The 26088-nt window shown below is 39.1% G+C and overlaps 1 protein-coding gene across 1 annotated transcript in view; it reads left to right on the top strand.

The window, feature by feature from the left end:
- The window catches only part of IFTAP (intraflagellar transport associated protein), a 30093-nt gene extending 16754 nt beyond the window's left edge, over window positions 1-13339 (top strand). Inside the window, 3 exon segments of the mRNA XM_063398332.1 lie at window positions 3906-4036; window positions 10525-10649; window positions 10651-13339. Coding sequence (XP_063254402.1) covers window positions 3906-4036; window positions 10525-10649; window positions 10651-10720 — 326 coding nt within the window. The 3' untranslated portion in view covers window positions 10721-13339.
- The last annotated feature ends 12749 nt before the right edge of the window (window positions 13340-26088 follow it).

Consider the following 26088-nt stretch of genomic DNA (forward strand, 5'->3'; position numbering starts at 1 on the left):
GTTTGTTTTTGGTTGGTTGGTTTTTGGTGTTTTGTTTGTTTTTTGTTTCCAATTTATCATGCAAAGTTCAGTGTCTTTTAAGGTGTGAATGAACGTGACTGCTTCTTATGAGTAGGAAAAGCAGTCCACAGATTTGGCCAATATGCAAATTCATTGTAGATGCACTGGGCTTCTGAAAGCTTGCAACAGGGGCAATGCTTTGCACTGTGGGACTTTGGCACAGTAAACCATGATTGGCAAAGTGAAATTGCTGCCCTAAACCATTGCTTTAAGGCATGGCATGGAGACAGCATGGGCACGGTGTACTGTAATCGCTCTTTCTCCCTGAATTTAATCTCCAACTGTAAGCAGCTTAAGGCAACAATAGAGATGATCAGGCTTTCTCCAGAGATGGATGGATGCTGCCTAGTGCCTCTGTTTTGGCAACAGGACTCTCCAGGACTGGTTACAAATTTCTTGCTTTAGGGTTTGAGGGATACCTTGGTAATAATAGGTAATATTTGAATAAAGTACCAAATATGTAAAAGAATGTCTGGAGACCTTGAGTGTGCTATTGTTTAAATACAAGGGAAGATTAAAAGAGAGCTAATTAAATATGTTGGCGAGGCTTCATAGGCAAGGATATAACTGTTTCATCCTAATCCAGCTTGGAGCACTGAAGTACTGCAAACTTGCCTTTTCAAGGTCCCAGTTGTCTGTAATCCTGCAGAGGCTGAAGAGAACCTGATTGACTCAGTTACTTTGAAGCTGAGGCCAAGCATAACTATTGATTATTTAAATAATTCTTTAGGCAAATTATATCAACATCTGTTATTTTTCTTAATCTATGCCTTTCCATTTATGTTTTGAGCCTATGCTTACATCCAGAAAAATCAGGTTGAGGAAGAGGATTCAGCGTTAAATGAGGTGGATTTTCTGAAGTGTAGGGCTTCCCTCCAGCTGGTGAATCCCTTTCTTGTTTTTCTTCTCCACTCTCTGCAATCCATTTAACAGTGCCTTGAGATGATTTCACACTAGGCAGCTCTTTGGGACTAACAGCCTGAAGCATGAGAATTAGAGGAGACTGCAAAATTTAGCTTTTAAGCTTTTTTTAACACTCTCTTCTCAACTCCCCATCAACAGCATTTTTGTGAAATGTAGTGTCTGAAAGTGGTAAAACCTGTGTCAGTGTATATATAGCTGTCAGTGTATATATAGCTGGGCATCTTTGGCTACAGTAAAGTTACAGACAAAACTTTGAACTTCCTCACTCTTGAAAGTTAAAACCAGATTCGTGCCAGTAGATTATTTTTTTCTATACTCATAGTTGATGTCTGTGGTACACCATAAGCAAAAACTTCCAACTCAGCAGGGTTGACAGATTTAGTAGTCACTTCTGGGATGTGGTAGGGAGGGACTAAAGAGTATTGTTCACTTTCCAAATATGCCGTCATTAAGGTATGCTGGACTTGAGTAATGTTGTCAGCTGTATCATCCAGGGACTTGATTCTTCATGGTATGAGAGGTGCATTCAAAATGTCTTCGTTTTTGTGGTATCACTGCCTGTTCAGTTATCTCTATATATGGTGCTGTTGGCAGTATCCAAGGCTTTCCTGTTGCTAATTAATCACCTCCACAGAGAACATAATTAGCCCCTTAATTAGGATCATCATCCAGTAGTGCTGTAGCAGCAGCCGAAACAAGCTGTGAGGTACTGGCTAGAACTTACAATAGCCTGGAGTTCCTTTGGGGGCTCCCACTGAGAAGGACGACTGTCAAAACTCTCTAATTTTTCTCTCTGAAGGGGTTTCTTTATTAAACATTATCAGGGAAAGCAGTGTTTACCAATTAGACTTTCATATGCTGTCACACAGCCAGGATAGAGAGAGACAAAGCTCATTTCTGGCATGTCTACTGGCAAACAAAGGTTGATTACATTCTTAGGGGGTGATTGAAGAGAATTTGAAACATTGTTTGCATTACTAACAAGCCTTAAAATGTGGAATTGACATTCTGAGTATGACAAGCAATTCTTGGTAAAAGCAAAAATAAATTTCCTTCTGTTGTCCTAATTCTTGAGAGTTATCTTTCTGAGCCATTGCCAGGCTGTTGCATAACAGTGCTTCCTCCTCATCTTCTCTCTGCAGATTGGTCTGTTGAGGGGGAGACGCACTTAGTGCAGAAAGAATCAGTGTTTATATCAGTAGGTGATAAAAACCTCTTGGTGTCCAGACTTCCCTTCCTTCAGTAAGGATGTAGATTTAGGTTGCAAGTTTGAAACTATAGTGGAAGGTACCGTTGTCTTCAAATGAGTATTCACATCTTCCATCTGCCCTACAAATACTTTTGACCCAAATTATGAAAAAGCAGCTGCAGAGCATGGGTAGGCATAGCCTAGATACCTGTGGACTGTGCTATCCTTTTCAGAAAGTTTTCTCATAAAGCTGGCACAGAATCAGAACAGATGCTATGCTGAGAACAAGGACTGAAAGCACTTAGATGGCTGGGGATAGCATAAACAACCAAGAGAATAGGGATGGAAACAAACCCACTTATATGTTAATCATGAAACAAGAGACAAAAATCCAGAAATGAAATACCCAAGGGAATTAATTCAACTCTTTTAAAAGAGCATTCTACTTTGCAATTTGAAGCTCTCCTGGCTTTTAAATAGTACACTATTCCCAGAAGAAAACTAAATGAAGAATTTGATAATGGATTTTTTACGAAGTCCTAGCTAGGAAATCTTTATTTTCAAATGCAGGTTCACAAGGGAATGAGAGGTCTGTAACTCCACTGCTGTGGTAAAATTGTGCAGGTAGAGATAAATACACACTTCATCCATTTCATCCTGGATTTATGTACTCTCTTGTTGCTTCCATTAAATAACATTTAAGCAATGCTTTGAAAATTTATTCTGAGATTACAAGATAAATGTAAATGTAGTATAAAACTGTAAAGAAACTTGTGTGTCAGCTGAAAAAAATAGTAGGCACATTTACATAATCCTTTGACTAAACTGCAAGACATATGGTCCCCTTAAGTTCTTTCATAAAAACATTACTGAGACACGATGGACACATCTGTGCTGTGGCAGTGCTGAGATTGATTCATGTTAGGAGATATTTCTAAACCTAAGTCATATCCTCCTGATCTGTCACAGAATGCAAACCCACTGGTCCCAGTATGAATGTTTTGCTGAAGTTTGTAAAAGAAAAGTGATTCAGAAAAGCTGTTCATTTGTGAACTGTGGAACAAGTCCTGCCCATATGGAAAGGTTACGTGTCACTTCATCCCATATGTGGGAAGTACCTCTTTTTGGAAAGCTCAGGGAGAAACAAACATCTGTGAAATACCCTTAGACAAGAGAGTCATCTGCACTGTAATGGGGAATATTAGTAGTTCTACCAGGTATTTTTACTTAATGTTCTGTGAGAGTCATACCAAGATGCTTTGCAATGATTCCTTATGCCCAATGTACAGGTGGTGAAGCTCTAGCTAAAGAGAAATGAATGAGCCTGCTCAGCTCATCAATGACAGACAAGGTGTTTTATACTCTGCTGCAGACATCTCTGCTGAGGACCTTCCATCTTTGTTCTGAAAGAAAGGAATGTAATCCCAGATGCTCTTTGAGTTTAAGAGCATCTGCATCCAAATTTTAATTCAACACCCTTAAGAAAGAAGAGCTGCCTGTCTGTTTTCAGATGAGTTTGATTTTTCCTTAGTACAGTATTACTATCTAGATTTTAGCTCAGGACTGCGTGGATCTGTTTTAATGATAGCTTATGCAACAATAAGTACATCACACTCTGACTAACAAGCTACTGCCCATATCTGAGCAGTACAGGATTTTAACAGGATTTTAACAGGATTTTTGCTAATTTATGCATCGAGTGGAAGGTTAACGTTGACTCTTTTTTATTCAGCAGGGTCATTACTTCTCCCAGGAGAGGTGGAAGAGACAGTGATTTCCTGTACACCATTCTTTGATAAGCCTATTCAGCCAAAGTTCAGAGCCGTGCCAGTTCCCCAGCCATCAGACAGCAAAGTCCAAGAGGTACGAGGTCAGACGTATTCATTCAGACTTTGGGGGTTTGGAGTGTTTTTATTTTTCCTATTGGCTTCTACTGTTGTTTCCACAAGAGCAGAGGGATATAGATGGAGTATGTGGAACTACTGTGAGTTAACAAGTAATATTATTAATTTTTAAATGAATAATGAATTCTTAAATATGTTAAGAATTGAAATAAACACTCTATCTTATCTTGCACATTGCTAATATATAATCTTATATTTTCAAAATGTGTACTTCAATACTTCAAGTGGTATGTGGGCATTTTAATATTTAATTTGTGTAACTCACAGAATATTCAAGTAAGCCCTTGCACTTTTAAGCCTTTTAGCAACCCTTACTTACATAGAATGATGGGGCATTTAATTTTCCAGTGATCTCATGATCTTATGTCATACTCGTTGTCTTAATATAGGAGCCATTTTCTGCAGCAGGGAAGTAGTGAATGATCCCTTTAACATGACACTTAGAAAAAAAAAAAGATTTTAGAATATATTGTGGTCAGAATTAAGATCCGGTCCCTTGGAAATGAGTAGTTGCAAGATGCTGATGGGAAACTGCATTGTCAGGGTCTGGTGTGGAGAAGTTTGCTTTATAGTCTCTGAGCCTTTTAAGCAGACACAGTCAGTGCAAGCTTTAATTTAGAATTGCTGTCTTCCTTCAGAAATTCAGTTCTTCTCAAACTGCAACAGAAGGTGTGGATTGCTCACAGGCTTATTTTAAGTCATTAAGCTTCCTATCCAAATAGTCGGCGTGAGCATTAACTTTTGGGGGTGTTTCTATTGCAGAGAATTCTTCACTGCTCCTTTCCCCTGCCTGATCATTGCAACAGAAGCTGAAGTTAGCTTCCAGCTAAAGTGGGGCAGTTTTGATAGTTTCATATGCTTATTGATGTTCCCATGAGGCTTAAATCAAGTTTATAAATGACGCGTGACCAATGAAGGTTTGGTGTTATAGCACTGCATATGGTGCCTCCTTTCCTAGGCTCAGTTGTGTTTAGTTCCTTGCAATAAACTCTTTACTATAAGGAGGAACTCTTCTTTGGGAAAAAGTAGATGTTCTAAAATGACCTTTCAAGCTTTAATACCTACCATTCTGTGAATAAAAGTACTCTCTCTTTTCCCTAAGGATTTACATAATTCAAGGTTTTTGCCTTTAGTTATATCCATCGGATACAAAATAACACCCAAAAACCTAGAATGAGGTTTTATAGCTTTCTCATTTCATAACTTCTGTAGAGAAGAAGGAGGGTTGTAGCAGCCTGCAGTGTTCATAAAGGACTGCATATGATTCTTTAAACTATAGTTCATGAAAAATAGATAAAGATCTGACTGCATGCAAAATTCATTTCCATTTGAGGGAAATTTGGGTTATGAAAGAAACTGAGTATTATTACATCGGCTATGAGTTGCTGCATTTTTCAAGAAGAAAGACAATTTTCACAGCCATTTGGTTGGTGCCAAGCTACTTAAAATGAAGGCAGTCTTTCCCCTAAATTATAAACATATTTTTGCCTTCATTTAGATAATATAACTGTGGCCTGATTTTTAGAACTGTCAAGACTAAACAGGTCCATTTTAAAGTCCCTCAGTGCTTTAAATTGTCATTGCCTTGAAAATTAAGTCTTGCATTGCTTATGGCAGGGCTAGTTTAGAAAGAGAAAAAGATTTTCCCTGGTGATGTCTCTGCTTTAAAATGAGACTGTCCATCAAAACAAATCTGTTAGGGAAGGGTGACATAATGTGGCTGCCTAATTGGTTTTCTTAGAATATGGAAGACCATTCTGTATGAAGAATAGGATTATGAGAAATGTCTATGCTATGGAAACACCTGTGAGGCACTTGAGGGTAAATTGTGTATCTCTTAACATATTGTTAGGGAAAGTTTAAAAAAAGAAGCTCTGCTAATACCCAATTTATAACTTGGATAATTGTTAAAGAGCATCTTGTCTCCCTGAAAATGTTTTTCTGTCAAAAGGTGTTAGGAAGTGAATGACACAGCAAATTATTTGTGTTGTCTACCAGTGTTGCTTCGTCTTTCTTTCTTCCCTTTAGACATAAATATATTTCAAGATTTCAATACCGACAGTGGAGCATACATGACCTCCCACAGGCCACTGCAAATTGAACCAACATTCTTTCTGTGTTTGAAGTACATTATCACAGAAAATTTCCCTCCCCTACTCAGAAATTTATTTTCTCCTTTATTTCTACTTAATATATTCTTTCATAAAAGATATTATAGTATTTTTATGTCTTAATGCCTGCTTCCTCGGTTTTTTATTCGCTCTTTTTTCCTTCTCTGCATACACATGAGTGCAGTTGATGCATATTTTCCATCCACTTGCTATAAACATGCATTCAAAGTGGGATTCATCTCACCTAACTTCAGCCTTAGATGTAGTTTTAGTCCTCCAGTCACCAAGAGGCAGAGATAAACAGCTCCAGAAAGTGATTAATCCCACTTGCTGTAGGAATTTGTTGTAGCATGTAATGCATTTCTGTCCACAAGCTCGGTCTGGGTTATTTTTGTCTAATTGACTACCTTAGTCTAGAAACCTAATTTTTGTATGGCTGGGATTAGGAAAGAAGAACTTTGCCCTTCTATTCTCCTTTATTTGTCTGTAGTTTGAGCATTCAAAGAAGTATTTGGCATGTCTGTCATTTTATCTTAATCTGTGACACGGCAGCATTTGTCCCCTAAAATACAATTTCCATTGAGTTCCTTTGGTTAAAGTTTCACTGATATGCCTCAGCTGAGGTTTGTTTCTGCTATGTGCTATGCATAAATGCAACAACAACACAGAACAACTTAAAGACAGGATTGACTAAGTCAAAGAAGATGGAAGAGTTATATCTTCTCAGAGGCCAGTAAAGACACAGAGATTGAATGACTTGTCCAGAATGATGAAGCAGAAGTGGAAAATTGGCCAAGATTTATTGACTCCTAGTCCAATGCTGCAAGCTCAAACAAACTTTTTTTCTCCCAAGTACCCCAGGATATAGTAAGCTTATATGAGATCATAGCATATATGCCTTCCCCCCACTTCTTTTTTTATTTATTTTTAGTGAAATAGTAAGTTTTCCCTTGAGCATGCAATGAAGTCACTGGTGAGTGTACATGCAAGCTTTGCATAATTTGAACAAGTGAATCATAGAGTGCCATAATTACACAGAAATACAGATTTTGGAAGGACAGAGACAAGCTGTTCAGCTAAGTGTAACTCGACGCATATTAATAAAAGAACTGAGTTGCCAATTATTAATAGACTTTTGAAAATGTCAACTGTAAAGTATTTTATTTACAATATTACTTTGTAAAACAACCTCCAGCAAAATGTTTCAGTTATTAATATTAATATTACAGTTTCCCTCCGTTAATTTGGACATGCAGGAACTTTAAATGAAAGTGAATTTTTTCTTCAGAGAGTAAATCACAGAAGCAATCTTAAGCAAACTGGCAGTTTTCTAATAGAGCAGGATTCTATTCCCAGAGAGCTCTCAAAAAGATTTCAATTAGATGTTAAATTAGACACCTGAAATTCACATATTTCTCTCAGCTCCTCTGGCAAAAATAACAAGATAATAACTTGATCAGCTCGGAGGATTCAGTGTTCTCTTGTAAAATGTCTTCCTTTTGACATAGAACAGAATTTGCAGTTTGCAGTATATAAGTTTTAGATTCCTTGTCTTCATGACAGTTTGAAGTCAATGGCTTCTTGGGAGAAGAAAAAAAGGAATCCCTGATGCTTCGAGTATTCATTTGAGAGATGAAGAACACTGATAAATATGCAGTGTGAATAAACATTTCAAATGTGCAATGAGTGGGTAACGAGAAATCGTTAACAGGGTGAGGTCGGGTATGTTTTATTTTGGCACCTTATTTCAGTTAGCATTGTGGGGTCAACTTCTGTAAACAAAAGTTTTTCCATTATTTTGCTGTGTCTGCATAAAATGTTCCTGGAATGACATGAAGGCCAAGACAAGGTCAGAGTGGATGTGTGTGTACTTTCTGTAACTCTGTTGACAGAGGAAAATAGATTTGCTTTTGTAAAATCCCTATAAAGGCTTATTGAACTCTTCTTAGATAACCGTGGGCAGACACCCAGCCCCACAGCCACTCGCTTGCTCCCCACCGGTGGGGTTGGGAGAGAATCACAAGGGGTAAACTAGAAACTCATGGGTTGAGATAAAGACAGTTTAATAGGGAAAGTAAAAGCCACACACACAAGCAAAGCAAACGAAGGAGTTAATTCACTGCCTCCCATGGGCAGGAAGGTGCTCAGCCATCCCCAGGAGAGCAAGGCCCCACCACACATGACAATCACTTGGGAAGACAAAGGACATTGCTCAAAACTCCCCTTTCCTCCTTCTTCCTCCCACTTTATGCACTGATTACTTATCATGTGGTGTGGAATATCCCTTTGGTCACTTGGGGTCACCTGTCCCGGCTGTGTCTCCTCCCCCCCTCCCATGCACCCCCAGCCTCCTCCCCAGCAGGGCAGTACCAAAAGCAGAAAAGGGGCTCTGTGTGAGCCCTGCTCAGCAATGACAAAAACATTTCTGTATAACCAACCCTGTGCTCAGCACAAATCCACAACACAGCCCCATAACAGCCACTGTGAAGGAAATTAACTCTACCCCAGTCAAAACCAGCACAATGTGGTAAAAAATATTGTTACAACCAAAATACCTGAAAGATATTTGTGCCTTGCATTGTATTTTAGAAGAGTGTTTTGGATTTCTGCAAATGAAAAACAAGTAGTAGAACCCTGGTTGCTGCTACCATTTGTTACCCAGTTGCTAGTAATCTTACTGCCAAGGAATTCTACAAGGCTTTGCCTTGCAGTGTGGTGGAAAAGATGAAAATGAGCATGAGTATGCTGAGGAGGTCAAGGAGTTTGCTTTATCTCTAATGGGAATGAGAGTTTGTGTGCAGGCTTTATCTCCTGTTAACGTTTTTCAAATGGGATATTTATAAAAGTTAATGATGGTTTACCTGAAGTAGTCTATGGACATAAGGACATATGGACATAATCTTTGTATGCAGAATGAATAGTGTTTTCCAGGCCAACTCTATCTACAAAGTTTTTCCCATTTATAAGTGTCTACACATCTACATCCAGGATTATTTGGCTGCTCCAACATGTAAGCCAGATCCTTTGAAAGTGATTAATGAAATTATACAATCCCAGAAAAATTATTTCCTGATTATTCATGCCACATTACAGTTTATTAAAAAAGGATGCAGATACTGCCCAAATGCTCTCTGCCATGTCTATCAGGTACTCAACCACCAGAAAGGAATCCAGCTACCACTTCTCTGACCTACTAGATGGCATTAACTGTGTCAGTGCTTCTTCTTACAAAATGTCACATCAAATTGTGCAGGATACTGTGCCTTCTAAACTGAGCAGTGACCATAGGATGCTGAGTGTTCTTCCTGCTCTTCAGCAAATAGTACATGTATTCTTAATTTTATATACATCAGTAGGCATGGACTTCACTGAGGACTTGTCAGAGTTTGAAAAAATAAGCATGTGTTTAAGTGTTTTGCTGATTTGGTGCTGTACTACTTAAATCTTTGAAACACATTTCTAGACAACTTATATTAACTTCTTATAGGATAAGGAACATTCCTACACAGTTTTAATATTGAAGATGTGTCTCCTGTGTTGCCCTGGAATTCATTTTATGTAACTGCTTACCATAAACCTTTCATGTCATGGCCCCCTGCAGTTTCTTATCAGCATGGAGCCTGCCATAGTTATTTGTTTTCATTGTTGTATTTTATAGGCAGAGTGTTTATTCTAGGATATTTCAACCAGAAGCAATGCAGAAATGCTATACAATATGTTAACAAAGCACATATTGGCAAATGCAGTAAGATTCTTATGTTCATCATGCAAGAAATGCAAACTAGCCAATTCCATGTCTCTGAGACGGTGAGAAAAAAAATTGGAGTCTGAAAATTGATTATGAGTCATTTTGCTCATTGCAGGTCTTTCCTTCACTTGAAGCTGTGTTCTGGGAAGCATGTTATATTAGTATCAGATATTTGTATGCTGAAGCTTTATGTAATGCTAGCCCAAATTTGGATGGTATGGAATCTGTCTTTGAAATTTAACATAGCTGCATATAACATGTCCATATCCCCACAGCCTTGCTGCTACAAGTGGTAGGAATATAATAGATGTGTGCAAGGGAGGTTTTAAGATTCCTTGCCTTGAGCAAAATTAGCTAACGACATTCATTCAGATACAGTACAGTACAAATGGGGCACATTAAATGGCTTAAATTAGGTCAAAACAAATAATTGAATTTATTCTTTTACTTAAAAAGAGCTTAATCAGCTGAGAGTGCTAGAGTCAGAAAAAATAGTTTAATTAAATATTAATTAGAAGTTTATATTTTGAGCTTCCTTATTATCACTTGCAGCAATATTATTTATGTATCTCTTTTTCCTCATTACAGCTACTGGGCGATGATGTTCAACCATTCTCACTTGATGAAGAATTTGATTATGACAATGTGGCACTGACCCCTAAGTTCTCTGAAGCTGAGCTGAAGGCCATTATGGAGTTGTCTGAAGAGAAAATGGGTACAGATGTCAAATCAGCACTACCTGAAGACTGAGTCAAAGGTGTTCTGTGCAGGGCAGTTGGAATGACCTTTATATGGGATGAATGTAGCTCCTCGTTGTACCCTTATTTAGTGTTCTTATCTGCATGGCCAGTAAATGACATCCCTGAGATTTGTCATTTATTCTGTCAAGGTGCCTTGGATCATGTACTGGCTCAGGATAGGTGTGCTGGAGTGTCTTCTCCATGGAAGCAAAACAAGCTGGTGGATTTCAGAATAGCAAAGTGGCTACTCTTGCTTACATCTGGTACTGACCTGGTTCCTGAGTAGTACAAAACTGGTACTAAAGCTGCCTTTTACCTCATTCTTTCAGTAATACAATTAAGAGCTTTTTAACAGCTGACACATTAGTCCATGAATTCTTTAAATGTATAGAGATACATGAGTGAATAAATCTGGGAACTTTTTTTTTTCTCTGTCGTTACTTCAGTTCTGCAGAAAATAAATACTCCTGTTTCCAACAAACTTTTTGTGTAAATCAAATCTGATGTGGTACAACTCCTAAAATTAAAACAGTAACTGCTCAAATCACCCCCCTCTCCACAGAGGAAAAAATAGCAATCTCATCCATTAAAGGAATTGGCACTGAAAGGCTGTCAGATATTACATTTTTTCACAGGAGATGATTCCAAATAACAGCTTATAGCTTACAGTCTGCATCACTGAAATACAGCAAGCTGGATTTGAGTAAAGGTCAGTTATATGGGTGGGAGAGGAGAGTGTGCATCTCTGACACAAGGTAGTATGTACTACTTCTCTGAGGAGTTTAGAATCCTTTGTTTTCAGCTAGCTGTAGAAGCTTTGCTGTTGAGGCTTGGTTTAACATCACAACACTGCATTGTATTCTTGGTCCTTTTCCGGTATACCTGCATTCACTGAAGTTTACTGACCAACATTTTGTCCTTGACCTCTCTCTATTATTTCTGAAGTGGGTGGTTAGCATGATAAATATGGGAAGAGTGCCTGAGCAGACTAACAGGGCACCAAAGCAGAGGTTTATTTAAAGGCTGTGGATGAATTTTCTGTGGCCGATTGGCTGTTTCATTACAGTAATTTCTAAAAGCAAAGAAAGGCCTTCAGATGTTCCAAAGGAGATTTTCTGGATCACTGATTTTGTAAACCATGCTCAACTGAAATCTGAATAGCATTGGTTTTGAGGAATGGTATTTACCTTGACTGGGGATATAATTTAAGAGTGAGAGTCCAAAAAAAAAAAAAAAAATCCAACCAAAAAAAAACCCAAAAACCAGAAAAGAAAGAGATCTCACAGAAGATAGCTAACAAGACTGATACCAAATTACAAATATGTTGTATAGAAAAACTGGTTTGTACAGGACCTTGCTGGTGGAAGGTAATGAGAAATTTTTTTAACACCTACACTCAAAAAGATACCTCTGCTGTAGTTCAAATGTTTTTTAAAATGTCATTGGCTGTGTAGCAGATTCTGCTGGGTTTTCTGAAACTTTTTAAAAATGTGAATTTATTTTAATTCAATAAAGTATTTTGCTGGACCCAAGGTATTTAAAATTAAATGGTTTAGATCCAGCTGGAGTTTTCCAGTGCTACCTTAAAGTTAAAAAAATTCTGAACAGATCTAATTATTAATTCATCTTCTTCTGAAGGACACAGATGATATATATAAATCAAAAGCATAAGAAGTAAGTTCTGGAAGAGCTCCATAACAAATCTGGGAGAAAGGAAAGGAGAAGTACTGTAAAATGATAGCAAGGTCAGCCTTTGAAAGCCTCAACAGAAAAATAAGGGAGACAACCTCATTAACATATGTATGTGTACCAAAGATAATGTAAGGAACCTTCTGCGTGAGAGATCTCTCTGTGCAGAGTTTGCTATCCTGCAGACAAAGTATCAGCCATAAAGGTGAACATTTGTTGCTTTGTGGAGTGGTGAATTAGGTGCTTTTTGTGTGCGGCTTTTTAGAAAGGCGTGAGTCACACGAGCTAGAGATCAGTCTTGTGGGAGTCCTGTAGCCAGTAGAGTCAATGAGAAAACTTGTCTAGGGGTTTGTAATATTCTTCAGGCCACATCAGCTCTGGAATCTCTTAAGTGCATTTTCTATTCATTTCATTATCAATTTTTCACTGTACATTGGGGATACATCCAGCCATTCAGTTCCTTCTCTCATAAGCAGATGATTCTTACCAAATGTTCAGAGTACCTATTATGCTCCATAAGTGTCATTCAGTATAGTCATTATATGGTTTCCTTTGATATAAAGAAACACTTTTCTGCAGAATACCCAACAAAATTGGAACTCTTTAGTGACATTCATCTTATACAGAGAAATGGGAATAATTCACTTACATTTACACCACTCATGAGTTAGATTTTTACTCTTTGTTAACAGGCATGAATATCACAGTGAAGATTAGGCAATTTAGGCTACATTTTCTGTACATGACATTTTATTGGCCTGCCCCTGTGGTTGTTTTTGGCTTGTACCAAATTTGATTACCTTTCACAGAGGAGGCATATTTTCCTCTTAGCCATTACCAGGTTGTCATTTTTAAGAACATACTTTATGTGCATGTTAAATTTTATACTTGCTCATGGAGTTAGTTACCTGGAATTGTTTTAGTGTTTGTGAGGTGGTTTGAAGTCTGAATAAAATATATCTTTTCCTCTTGTAGCTTGTATTCTGTTTAATATTTAATATTTTCAGCAGGGGTTGGCAAGGGACATTAATCTTTTCTCTTTATGGCCTTTTCTAAACATTTTTCCTGTTTTCCAAAAGAATTAAAGGCAAAACACTCACATGGAACAGGAAACGTGGAGTGCTACTTGGGATGGACTGAGGGGCTGCTGCAGGAGGGAACAGCTTTCTCCCTACCGACTGCCAAGGATTTTGAACTGCAGTCTCTGACAGTGGCTGAACCCACGGGAAGTGAAGGCTGTGTGATGCATCTCCCCAGTCCCTTTGTAGTAACGACTTCATTGATGTCTGAAGTGCAGCAGAGATGTGCATCCTTATCAGTCAGCCAGCTAATCTGTGTTGAACTTGTGGCTACCTTTGGTATTGCCAGAGGAATACTGAGCGTTTCTCTCCACAGTCTTGATGGATCCTCAGTTATGGGGAGGAACTATTTGTTTTAGGAACTTTTTGAGTTTTATGAGAAGTAAATAATCCTTCCACTGGGGATGGAAACTGAAGGGTCGTTTCCTTGGCTGGCTGAGGTGAAAGCTTGGATGTTGTTAATGTTCAGGGCTGATGTTCACTTCTCATGGCTGTAAAAGGAACAGTAATTATTTGTTGATAATGGTTGTGGAAGAATGAGATAAAGACTGAAGAAATGAAAAGATATGCAGGCAGATCTGACTCAGACATCGTTATGGGTAAAAGTATATTTCTGTTAATGCACGGAGGTATACTGGTATACACTTATATACACACAATGCCACTGAAGGAAAATAATTTTAATATGGAGAGTACCCACCAGATAATTCAGAACGTCATGGAGAAGATGACGTGGAAACAAATCCCTGCTCTTATGGAAAAGGCTGATCCTCTGGCCTTGATTTTCTGCTGCTATAAACTGGCAGAACTCCACTGAGGTCATTTGTATTCATATAGAGCAGACAGGAGTCTGGTATTTACAGTCTTAGCTGAAAGAATATGGAGCCAAATCAATTCCTGATTTCACTTCACTGAATATATAGTTATGTATATGACCCATTATCATTACGGGAAAAGATTTAGATGAAGAGCCAATGCAAATGAAATGTAAAAAATATATCTTGTAACTGTTCAGATACTACATAGTGTTTTTGTGAATTTCTGTAGTTATGTTTACTTAGAACATTGCTTTTTGCTTTAACAAAAATATCAGATATATTTTCAAGTCGGGTGCAAATCATGAAACTTGATTACATACATAATTACTAAAGATTCTGACATCCTTTAAAGTATTTTTTGTCCCTCTGCATCTTGACAAGGATTGGAAGTGGACTTTGCTCTATCTTGGAATTGTTTTTAAAATATCTGACGTCCTTTGTAAAAACATACACTTTCTTATAAAGGTAGACTCTCGGTTAGTGATGCTATTCTAAATGCAGAAGTAAAAATAGGACCAAATTCTTGGTTGCTCGGCAACTTCATTTACATCATGGTGTGGGTAAACAGACATTTGGTGTACAAGAGTCTGCTTGGATAGCAGGCTGATTTATGTTGTCCTCTACCTTCAGCTTTGCTCGGGAGTGTGAGCGGTAGCTCGGTCCCAGCAGGGTGTGGTGTTCACAGCCCTGCAGAGAGGCCGTGGCACCGTCCGGTTCCACTGCCAAAGCAGCTGGGGCAGCGCTCCTGTGCTGGGCTCACGGCACTGCAGCTTAGCCGAGGGTGCTGTTCCCCTCTGCTCAGCAGAGGTTTGTGTGACATCAGTAGTGGACGTGCTGCTGCCGAGGACGTGGCTGAAAGGGCTGGGGCAGAGATCCTTGGGCTCGGTTCCCTTCGTGGGCCGTGCTGAGCCGGCGGCTCGGTACCCTCCTTCCCGGGCTGCAGCTCAGCCCCTGCGCTTCCAAGCGCCCGGGTGAGGCGAGGAGCCCCGCTGGGGTCCTGCTGGCCTCAGGAAGCGGCTCCGTGCCGCAGAGCCCGGCGCTGGTGCCGGGCGGGCATTCCTTCCCACCGTGGGCGCTTTCTTGTGGGCAGCCGGCAGTTGGCGCAGGTGGGCCCGGGGCGCCGCATTGCCCGGGCTCCCCGCGCCGGGACCCGCCCGCCTGGCCCCGCCGGGCACACGCGGCTCTCCCAGGGGCCGGGGCCTGCGCATCCCTTGGGAAAGCAGGGCGCACGGCTTTCTCTCTAATGGTGCTAAGCTGTAGAGCATCTCAAAAGACGCTGAGTTTGGTACGTTTGTGATCGCTGGCTGTCGGAGGTGGCACCGGGTGTTTTTCTGGCGAGATACTGTAAGCACACGTTGCAGGTGTATGGGCTGTGAAATACCACAAATTAGACTCAAAATGGTTTTAGTGCTTGCCTGTGACAAGTTTGTAAGAAGAAAAGCAAGCGCTAAAAGGTACTGTCATTTTTATAGAGAAGCTACTTTATTTGCAATTGCAGTGCCCCACAGTTAAAATGGAAATCAATTTTAATGCCTTATGAAAATGCAGAAATATTTGTCTCATTTACAGCACTTCCAAAAAGGACACATAATAAAATCCCCCTGATTTATGATCTATAATTTTATGTACTCTGTGGTGTCTTGTTCAGTACATCTCTCCACATAAACATTCCAAAAGAATGAGGAAAGGTATATCTGAACAAGATTCCTGAATCTAACCTCACACTGAATTTCAGATTGTAGAAACTCTCTCCATATTCAAAGCTCTCTTTGATCTAAATATTCCCAAACTTTGGGGAAGTAGATGCTTAACTTTAAAAGTCACTAACCAAACTTTTATCTAGCAACCACATATTACTGATCTGAACTAAAAAACCCAAAGCAGTAAGGGACCTGCCTATATAAAAAGAACCAATGAAATGTGAAAGTTGTCATAATTGCACTCTGTATGAAGATAATGGATAAAAGGACTCTAAAGATAGTAGAATTAAATGAAAAATGTTATTTTTCTGGAGAGTGAACCATACTAAAATATTCTGTTGACTTCATGCAATTTTTGTTGAAAACCTTTGAATGCCCAGCTGAAAAATTAGTGTAATCATTTTTTAATTCATGTGGATATACAACACAGTTATCTCTTGAGCCATTAAAAAAAGATTAAAATTTCTGTGAGATTCTTCAATATGTTTTGTGGCAGTGCCAACACTGTAAATTAAGGCTTTAGCCTCATTCTATCATATGTTACAACAAAGTTTGTTCTTCTGAGGCTGTTGTGGTTGAGGATTCTTGTGGCAGTTTCTGGAGAGCAGGTGTGTACTTGTAGCAAGTAAGCTCTAAGGCTTTTTGAATCTGTCTGCTTTTATGTCCAGATGTATAAAACCTTGTAAGGGGCAACATGTTGTGCATATTTCTTAGAAAGGAGTAAGTGTCATTTATGATGTTGCTTATGCTCCTCAGAATAACTTAGCGAGAGTACAAATTCTACTGATTACTTAAAGTCTTGATTCTGCCATTTAGATTTGCTGCAGATTGTACATTTGGTGTTTGAGAGAGAAATGCTGGAGTGCATTTTTCATCCTCTTTTCCTTATTTTTGATTTTGTCTTTCCTATGTCAGTTTTGTAACTAGCTTTCCAGAAGTTGACACTACATTAATCCGATGAGCTGCTTTCCTGCTAGATAAAATTTTAAAGTAAAAAAGATGGAAGGCTGGTGTGTGGGCCAGGAAACATTGAAGCATGGTTAGGATTTCATGCTCAAGCTTAGCATTTGCAAAGCTGTCAAAACAAACAATCAGGAGAACACAAATAATGGTCATCCTACTTATTGAATGAAAATTTAATTCCAAATTGCCTTTGTTTAAATCAGCTGCTTACACTTCATCTCCTCTGCTCACCAAGGATTCTGTTAACTAACATATTTCAAAATCCAGACTGCCAAAAATACTGACAGCTTTCATTAGCTGAACAACATTTCCCACAACAAAATTATGATCCGTTTAAGGCTCTTTGTTTTGGGTTGTGACACATTGCCTGAATTTCATGGATTTATTCCCCATTCATGAACATTAATGATGTAAACAATAAAACCCCCAAATGCCCAGTGGACATCCTTCTGCTGAGAGCAGGAAGAAGAAAGGTGGTGGGAAGCGAGGTTGGCTGAGCAGCCAAAGGTGCTCGTGCTCCAGATGTGATACTTGATAGTTTGCTTTTGATTCTTTGCAATGTTTGTGTGAGAAGCTTGGTTGTCAAAAGCCAGCTGAGTAACTCCCCTCCCCACTGCACCCCCCAGACCCCTGTGTATGAAGGTGCTGGCAAGCAAGCTAACTAAACTCAGCTGGCTACTGGATTTCAAGGGTAATAGTATTCACCACAGGGTGTGTTTTACAAAGTGCTTGGCAGCATTTACTAACTGGCAGGATTGGGCTCTGCTCACAAATGTGCAAATGAGTGTTTATCTGGCACTGCTTGTAATTCTATACTTCCCAAAATTCAATTTTTGAAATGTATATTCTTCTGATACTTTTGACTCGCTGCCCCAGAATCAACAGATCAAGGACATCCTTCAAAGATGATACTAAAAAAACCATGAATTTGAGTGCTCTGAACAGAAGTGATGAAATTAAGAATGAAATAAAATTAATTAATGTTAAATTTAGGAAAAACATCATGCTGAAATTCAGATTCACTAGACTCTGCAAGTACCACAAAGAGAAGTTGATTGAGCTGATTTGTTAAGGTCAATTAAAAGAAATCTGGAAATAAATATTGGAGAGTGTGCTATAGGGACAGAGTAGTACATCAGCCAGGAGCTGGATTTCATTAATATTTTTCCTCTAAGATAAAGTACATGAGAAGGAATGGTTGAGGTTTGAAGAATTTTACTTGTTATGATTGTTTTGTCTTGAGTTCCAATTCCTGTAATGGAAGAAAGGATGGTTCAGTTTAGCGAAGCAGGTTCAGTCTGATCATTTTAGTTCCGGAGCATCTATACCAGCTCTTGATTTGTACACAGGCTGGCAGCCCATTTGTGAAGCATCACTGCCAGCATTTGCAAAAAATGAGCAATGATATATTATTTAAATATTCTGGGTTTTTTTTGTTTGTTTGTGTTTTTTTTTGGTTTTTTTGTGTGTGTGTGTGTTTTTTTTTTTTTTTTTTTTTTTTTTGTTTTTGTTTTTGTTTTTGTTTTTGTTTTTTTTTTTACACTCTCATTGCATTACAATTGCACAGTGAGATAGGGGATATGGCTTTTTTTTTAATGTTCTTAAAGAGGCAACTTAGATTAGAATGTGGAAGTGGAGTGTTGGATCAGAACCCCATCAGGGCTTTGAGAAAACCTGTGCCTATATGTAGATCTTTGGTTCATGAGTGCATGGCTCAGCCTTGAGCTCTTTGCTGAAGTAAATGACATCACTTTTGAACTTACTTTGGAATAAGTTATTTTTTTCCAGAATCCAAAAGCTCTGTCAGATATTGTTGCAGGGCATGCTTCTTTTACTCTTTTCTCTCCTTGCCTTTATTGGTCTCAGCTGCTGCTATACAGCAATCAATATAATATAGGGTACAGGGAACAAGCTATGGCAATGCTACATTTTTCAACAGGAAAAGGGAATCTTCTCTGTGCTTCTGAGAGCTGAAGAAGCTGTTGAAACCCTTTGGCTGACCATCTGTAAATTTGAATAGATGCATATTGGGGTAAGCCGGTATTTTTGTGAAGCATTTGTTCTGCCCAAATCAGAGAGGTGCTGCTGGTTGAACTAATTCAGAGCAAAATTTAGTCAGCTTCAGAATTGTCTTTTGGTCATCACAAATTCCTCTTGATATTCCCATCCCACTGTAGCTCTATCAGAATCAACACAGCAAACACATGGACACTCCCTGTCTTTTTCAGTTGGGCTCTTGTATAATGCTGCCAGTTCTCTGGGACACTTCTAGGGAGCTGCAGCTTAGCAAGACAAGCATGGAGTTTTTATTTATTTTCTGTTCCGAAAAAGCCTTCATGTCATCCTGCCTCACCCTGCCCTCCCCAAAGGAATGACCAGGGGAGAATACCAACATCTAGATTGATTACTACTTGTTGGTGTAACAATGGTCAATTTTGTTTTTCAGTTCACCTTCCCCAACCCTTCCTTTCCAGATGGAATTTTTCCTTTGGTGCCAAGTACTGAGGAAACAAAAATATGTGTTTCTTCAAACCACCCCTATATTATTAAGATTCAGAAAGATGTTTTCTGATGTATTCAATAGGAGAGGAAACTGATTGCTACCTCACAGTAAAGTTTCTCTGTTATAAGTGTTAATTGTTTTAAACATTCTGGAGTTTTCTGTGACCTCCAGGCAATTTTTTTTTTAATGATTGTTGATACAATCTCAGAAGAAGGGGAGAAAAGAAGTACTTTGCTGGTCTACTTTCAGGTAAGCTCTAAAAGTTCAAGTGGACCAATTACACATAAAAGAGCAGCAACTTTTGTAAAGCTTCATTTGAATCCCAAAGGGGAAAAATGATAGAAAATCAATTAACTTTCCACATGAAAAAATAGCTCATATTGCAAAGCTTTCCTTGCATAGTTTTCTGATTATGTTTGAAAGCAAATTGCCTTGATTATACCTTTGACGGGAAGGAAAGTCTTTTAATTAATTTAATACATGCTATAGCAGTGCTAAATTGTATCATGGAACAATTAAGTGGGTCTACACTGATATTTTTGCCCAGTTGAAAATGGATATTGCTCACTTAGTGAGTCATGCTCTTGCCGGGTTGACGCAATTATCCATTCATCGCAGAGCATGTGACATGAAAGTTATCAGGACCTTTTATATAGGAGAGAGGCTGAATGAGTAAACAAAAAGCCCATTTCAGTGAAGAATCGTGAAAGCTCAGAGCCTGTACCCCCACTGGGAGCTGAACCCAAACCCCCAAGCCTAAGACAGCCCCTACTTTGGGAATACTCAGGCTCCAGATGTATTTTCTATGGGTCTTGTACTGAAATGAGGAGTGGAAGTGATTGTCTGTTAGTCATGTACGGACATGATCCTCAAACTCACGTTCAGCTAAGAACAATTGATAGCAATTTTGTGGAAGCATCTAGAGTACTTGCTGCACGAGCTGCTTCTGAAACCAATTTTTGCCTTAAGCTGAAAACAATTACATTTGTTGTGTTTGCTGAGAACTGGATTTTTAAATTACAATTTAAATTTAAATGTTCTAAATATGACAAGAAACAGCACAGTTGATTTTTTTTGCCAATCATGCATGTTCTTATAATGATGTTACATTACATTGTTGAAAGAAAATAACGTTAGGAATCTTCTTGATATGTCTGCTTGACATGTTCTTGTCTTGCTGAACTAGTACAGCTGGGTCACATCACTTTCCCTGATGGATCTTGTCTGGAAATGTATTTGCCTGCATCCTGCTTTTCATGCTGAGGTGGGCTAGGTCTTTTCTGGTGAGCTGTAGAATCAAGAGCTGAATAATAAAGGAAAGGCTCCATCACCAGAGAATGTCTCATGAATTAACTCATAACTGTCTACACTCCGATAAAATATTATCACAGATTTTTCTAATGTCTCGAGGCCATAAACAATGAAAAATAAAAAGCTGTACAAAAGAGGAACAGTACTCTCATTGCATGCTCTCTAATCTTTCTGAGTTCTTAGAGAAGGGCCAGCTGATGAGGGATTTTTTAATAAAAGGAAGCTAGTCTTATGGAAAGACTTGAGATGGGATAGGAAGCTTTCTAACAGCAGTGTAAAGGAGAATCTGTACTAGGAATGAATTTCAGAGGTGCAAAATTCTGGCAGTGAGCACTGTAACACAGGACTGGTAAGTTCTGATTTAGTATGTTCTTCATTAATTAGAGATTTAATTTAACTAGAAGTCTTAGATTTCATAATTAACATTTTGAATTGTGACAGAATTGGGCTGGAAAACAACAGTAGGCAAGGAGTGCTGTCAGATGCGCTTTCTAGTCTTGTGTACCAATGAAAATATTCAGTGTTGACCAGAATGGCAAAGCCAGGAACCAGAATGGCTGCATGACATGCCTGGCATTGGGTAGAAAGGTGCAATTTGTGCCAGTTAATTCAGTAAAGATTCACGTCCTTGAGGATACATTTCAGATTCGTTTGTGGCTCACTGAGGTGTCCATAGGATGAAAGAGCCAGCTGAGTACCTGCCCCTCCCTGGTTCCAGCAGGTTTGCTGCCTGTCTTCTGGACCAGCTGAGGACTGTAGCTTCAGTGACCTTGATTGTGGTGGTCAGGCTTAATTGACTGTGTGTAGTCAGTAAATGTATCCACACTGCTGGTGCAATCACATATTTGCTTTTTCCAACTGTGGCATGAATGGTTCAGTGTAGCCCTCCACTACCCCATCAACTGAGATGATGAAGCAAAAAAATCTTGTTTCTTCTTTGTTATTTAAATTTGCCTTTCCTACCATTGCAGACACCATACATTTATGTGCTTCCTTAGTTCTCCCAAGTGAAAAATACCAAAAACATAGCATGCCTTCACTCTACTGCAGCTTGATTGCACTAAGGTTCTATGTTTAATGTTTAGCCTTTTTCATCAAGAGGAAAGAAAATACATTCTAGCCTTATTGAAAGTCAAAGATACTTTGTTTGTAAATTCTATTAGTGCTGCGATCAGCATCATATTTACTTGAGACCCAGCCCCTCTGGAAAAGAACAAGGTTGTGTCAAAGGTGATGGAAGATGTCACTGATGCTGAAGAGCAGTCATGTATGGCTAATCACTCCCAGTGTAAGTAGAATGTGATTTTCATTGGATTACTCTAGGAAAGATGCTTCTTGGCAGTTTCAGCAAAAATGTTAAAGAACTATGGTATTTTTAGAAAAAACACTCCCTCCTGATCTATTTCAGTTCTTGAATTTTCCACTTAAGCCTGGGATCATTAATTCCTAATGCAATTTGTGTGCCCCACGAGAACAACAGACCAATAGGAGACTCCCAAGTGTGCTGCCTGCTGGCTGACTCTGTAAAGAGACTGGTGGCTGATGGGCAATGCTCCAGACACAGTTTCCTGTGCCTAAATCCACAATAAAACAAAAATTAGGGGAGGGGGGCGGGGGGGGGGGGGGGGGGAGATGACTTACTTACCCTTAATTTTTTTTTCCTTTTTCTCTAAAATAACACAGAAAGGAGGGTAGTAGCTGTGTTGACTCCATAAAACCTGTTCTCAGTGCAGAGCACATGGTGGCAATGTTGCACCGCTCCTGAGGAGCTCCCATGTGGCACTTACCCAAGCCATATTCATTTACTGTGCAATAAATAGATAGATGCAGTAGAGTGCTGCTTTACCCAGGGAATATTATACTTGTACATGGTAGCATTGGCTGTGTTTTCTGGTAAAATAAAGAGTAAGGTATAGGAAAAATAATTTTTCTTCCTTTATTTTTACCACTTCTGTATTATTTGCATGCATCCTAGGCACAGAGATAGAGTTTAAGTTTTACAGAAGTAATGTAGCTGGTATTGGAAAAACATATGACAGTTTAGTTTTGTTCCATAAAGCAAGTACACCTACCTTAGAGGAGGACTTAGGGTAATGAAACCCTCCACCCATCACTCACAGAGAGAAATCGGAAACTGAAGGTTTCTCGCTTTCAAAAGAAGGTTTTACTATTTAAACAAGCTAGCCATGAACTCTCTCTTTGAAAAACATCTCTAGCCTAAATATAAGCTTCCCTAAATGTCTTCAAAGGAGTGGAAGGAAACTTTTCCTTAGCTGGAGAAACTCCAGGCATATATAAGTGTGAGTTCCTGGTTCAGTTGCCGTGGATGGCTCTTGGCACAAACCCCTGAGAGCCTGTGTGGTTTGGCTGAACTCTTCAGTGATCACTGCAGCACAGCAGCCAAGGATTCGTGTACCTCTGGCTTTCTTCTCTGTTCTGCCTGACAGGAGGGCCCTTCAGAGGCAGACGGAGCAGGAGAGTACTTGCATTACAAAGGCAACACTGCGGAGTGTTCAGGTCTCTGGGGCTATTGTCTTTCACATTTGTCCTGCTTTTGGTGTGCTGTTGCAGCCCTAGCAACTCAGTTCCCAAGCCATGGTCTTCCCTGGTGTTCCTCTGCTTCTAATGATCTCTGTGCCCTGGCAGACAAAACTTTCACTGTGGCTGTCTTGGCTAATCTGATTTCCATTCCACCAACACAAGATGAATGAGGGTTTTTTCCCCTTCTGTTTTTCAGGCTTTGTAGATCTATAAACGGTATCAGCCACTGCCTCGTTATTCTAATTCTCCTTAAAGAGTCTGGATTCGACTCCAGATCTTGATGGCAGGAGTAATGAAGTCAGCAGGTATCCCCAGATTATTTCCACACTGCTTTCTTCCTTTCTGAGTGGGAGAGGCCAAGGGGCAAAATAAAGCTGCAAGATGTCAAGATGCCTTCTTATAGAGCAAGAAGGAAAATACAGGTTATTTCAGCTAACAAGCAATATTGTGTTTTGTTCCCTTCTCCTAATTCTATCAGACACAACTGTAAACTAAAATTTAAAAAAGCAAATGTCAAAGTGTGGGAGCAAGCACTCCAAGTGAGCCACACTCAACCAACTGCTTAGATTCAGCTATTGGGAGACAAGTGCATTCAAACTGGTTAGTATGTTGATTTTTGTGAGCAACACATGTTCACAAAGACCAGCAAAAACTAAATACTAGAAATTAAAAAAATATTTGTATCATGTTGCTGTTAAGGTTACTGAAAATAAAAACCATCTAAAGCCACTGAAAACATGTTGACTCAATTGATGCAGCAATAGCAGAGAAATGTTGGGTTTTTTCCGTGTCTAAGACCTTTATTAGGTGTACATTTTCTGGATGAAGATCAAGAGCCACAACATTCAGTGTCTTCTTTGTTTATTCAGAAGAGGGATAACTTAAGTGGTAGTGGAAAAATTCAAATGGAAATTGGCCAATAACTGCTAATCAGGATTTTGGTATGTCTTGCCTCTCCTTGCATCCAAAAACCAACACGGAGGCCTTCAGAAATGTACTGAGAGGGGAAACCTAAGTGCCATACAGTTATTTTTCAGGTGTGTAACATAGCCCATATGTTATGATCATTATTTCTACTGTCAATATTTTTTAGAAAGAGAAATAAATAAGAAGAAATGGCTATGGTAATGAATTTTCTCAAAATGTGTCTTCCTTGAGTGATTCAGCTGGAACTGTAAAGGTCCCAGTTCAACCTGTGCACATGAACCAGACCTGCTGCCTGTGCCACTGACTCCTTGGGCCAGACTGACACAGTTCCTAATCTTTCAATCCTATTACCCACCCTCTCTGTGTTGCTAGTGAAGCTTCTTGGGACTGGCTGTGTTCCCTGCCTCAGAAATGCTATGATAGCTCCCATACCCTGTACTTATTTTATTTTATTTCATTTCATTTCATTTCATTTCTCCCTATTCAGAGTCTGCCAAGTCCCCGCTTGCCCAACACCTGTCAATAGTGTGTCGGGGTTGTAATGCTTTGTGTGATTTTCTGTGCTCTTTACTTTACAGCCCACACTGCTGGAGATTAACAGTGCAGTGAAATTTCATTAGGAGCCCTTGGCCCAGCTGCCTCCAGTCACAAGGAAAAGAGATGCACCACCCTGTTTCCCTCAGAGATTTAGTTTACCTTCATATTCCTGTTTTGGTTTTAAATTGAGTTTGAAAATGACAGAAACAAATTCAAACACTACTAGTAGGAAAATGACAAATCTCTTTTGTAAAAATTATCATCTGTGAAGTACACAGAAATAGCTAAGCTAAACATTTGTAATTTAGAAAGAAAAGTATTAAGATCCTTAAAAAAAACCTTGCTGGCTTATGCTCATTTTTTCACACCTAAGTAAAATATCTGTTTGTTAATCTCAAACAGGGGCTAAAAGCCCAAGCATTTGGCAGTTGTTCTAAAAAAATTGTGCTTTTACCACTTTATATTAATGGCATGGTGATCTTCTTCGGCATCTTCTGCCAATCTTTTTTAAAAGCCAGTACAAGTGTCGTTTTTGCAGTCGAGGCCTTAAGTCCCTTGGAGTCTCAGCAAAGTTTCATTGGTGTGCAGATTTATTTCCACTGAGCAGCCAGAAGTATTTCAGCAAGGAAAAGATACTGAAGAGAACTGCAGTAGCTCTAGATAGTAAAGGCAGATGCTGTAGACTACTAACTGAGGGCTAAAAAGTTACAGAGATTGTGATATTTAATGCTCATCACTAATTGAGAGATGATGTGTCTTTACTTCTCTGATAATATTTTACTTGGTCAAAGTTTGATGGTAACAAGCAACAAAATCCATAGTACATCATATATTTTCTCTTCTACTGGAGCAGGACATGGAAAAAGTGTGAACATCGCATTTAAATGTTGAAATAACAGTCCTGTTTCCATGAAGTGCATCATGGAAGGGATTTATTGTGTGGTTTTCAGATGTAATATAAGCTCCTTTAGAGGCAAAAACACAGAGTAGTTCAGACAGGACTATGGGAATACAATTGTCCAGCCTGCCCAACTAAACCAGTTTGTCCTCATAGGAAGTGACACAGGCTAGAAAATGGCTAGTGGAGACAATGGCTCTGCTACCCTGATTATCTCACTTTGTTCTTCTCTACTGCCCTGCAATCGTTGGGCAATCTGTTTTGTAGCAAACACCATTTGAGATCGCATTGTCTTTGGGAAACTTCCTTTTCACGTTTTATTGCTTCTTAGTGGAATCACTTGTTTTGGGTGGTCTGGGCATCTGCAGCAGCATAGGAGGGCTGCAAGATGCTCAAAGTATATTCCAACATTTTCCATGCTGTTCTATGACAGATGTTTTGTCCAG

This window comes from Prinia subflava, chromosome 5 (assembly GCF_021018805.1).
Source record: "Prinia subflava isolate CZ2003 ecotype Zambia chromosome 5, Cam_Psub_1.2, whole genome shotgun sequence".
Lineage (NCBI taxonomy): Eukaryota > Metazoa > Chordata > Aves > Passeriformes > Cisticolidae > Prinia > Prinia subflava.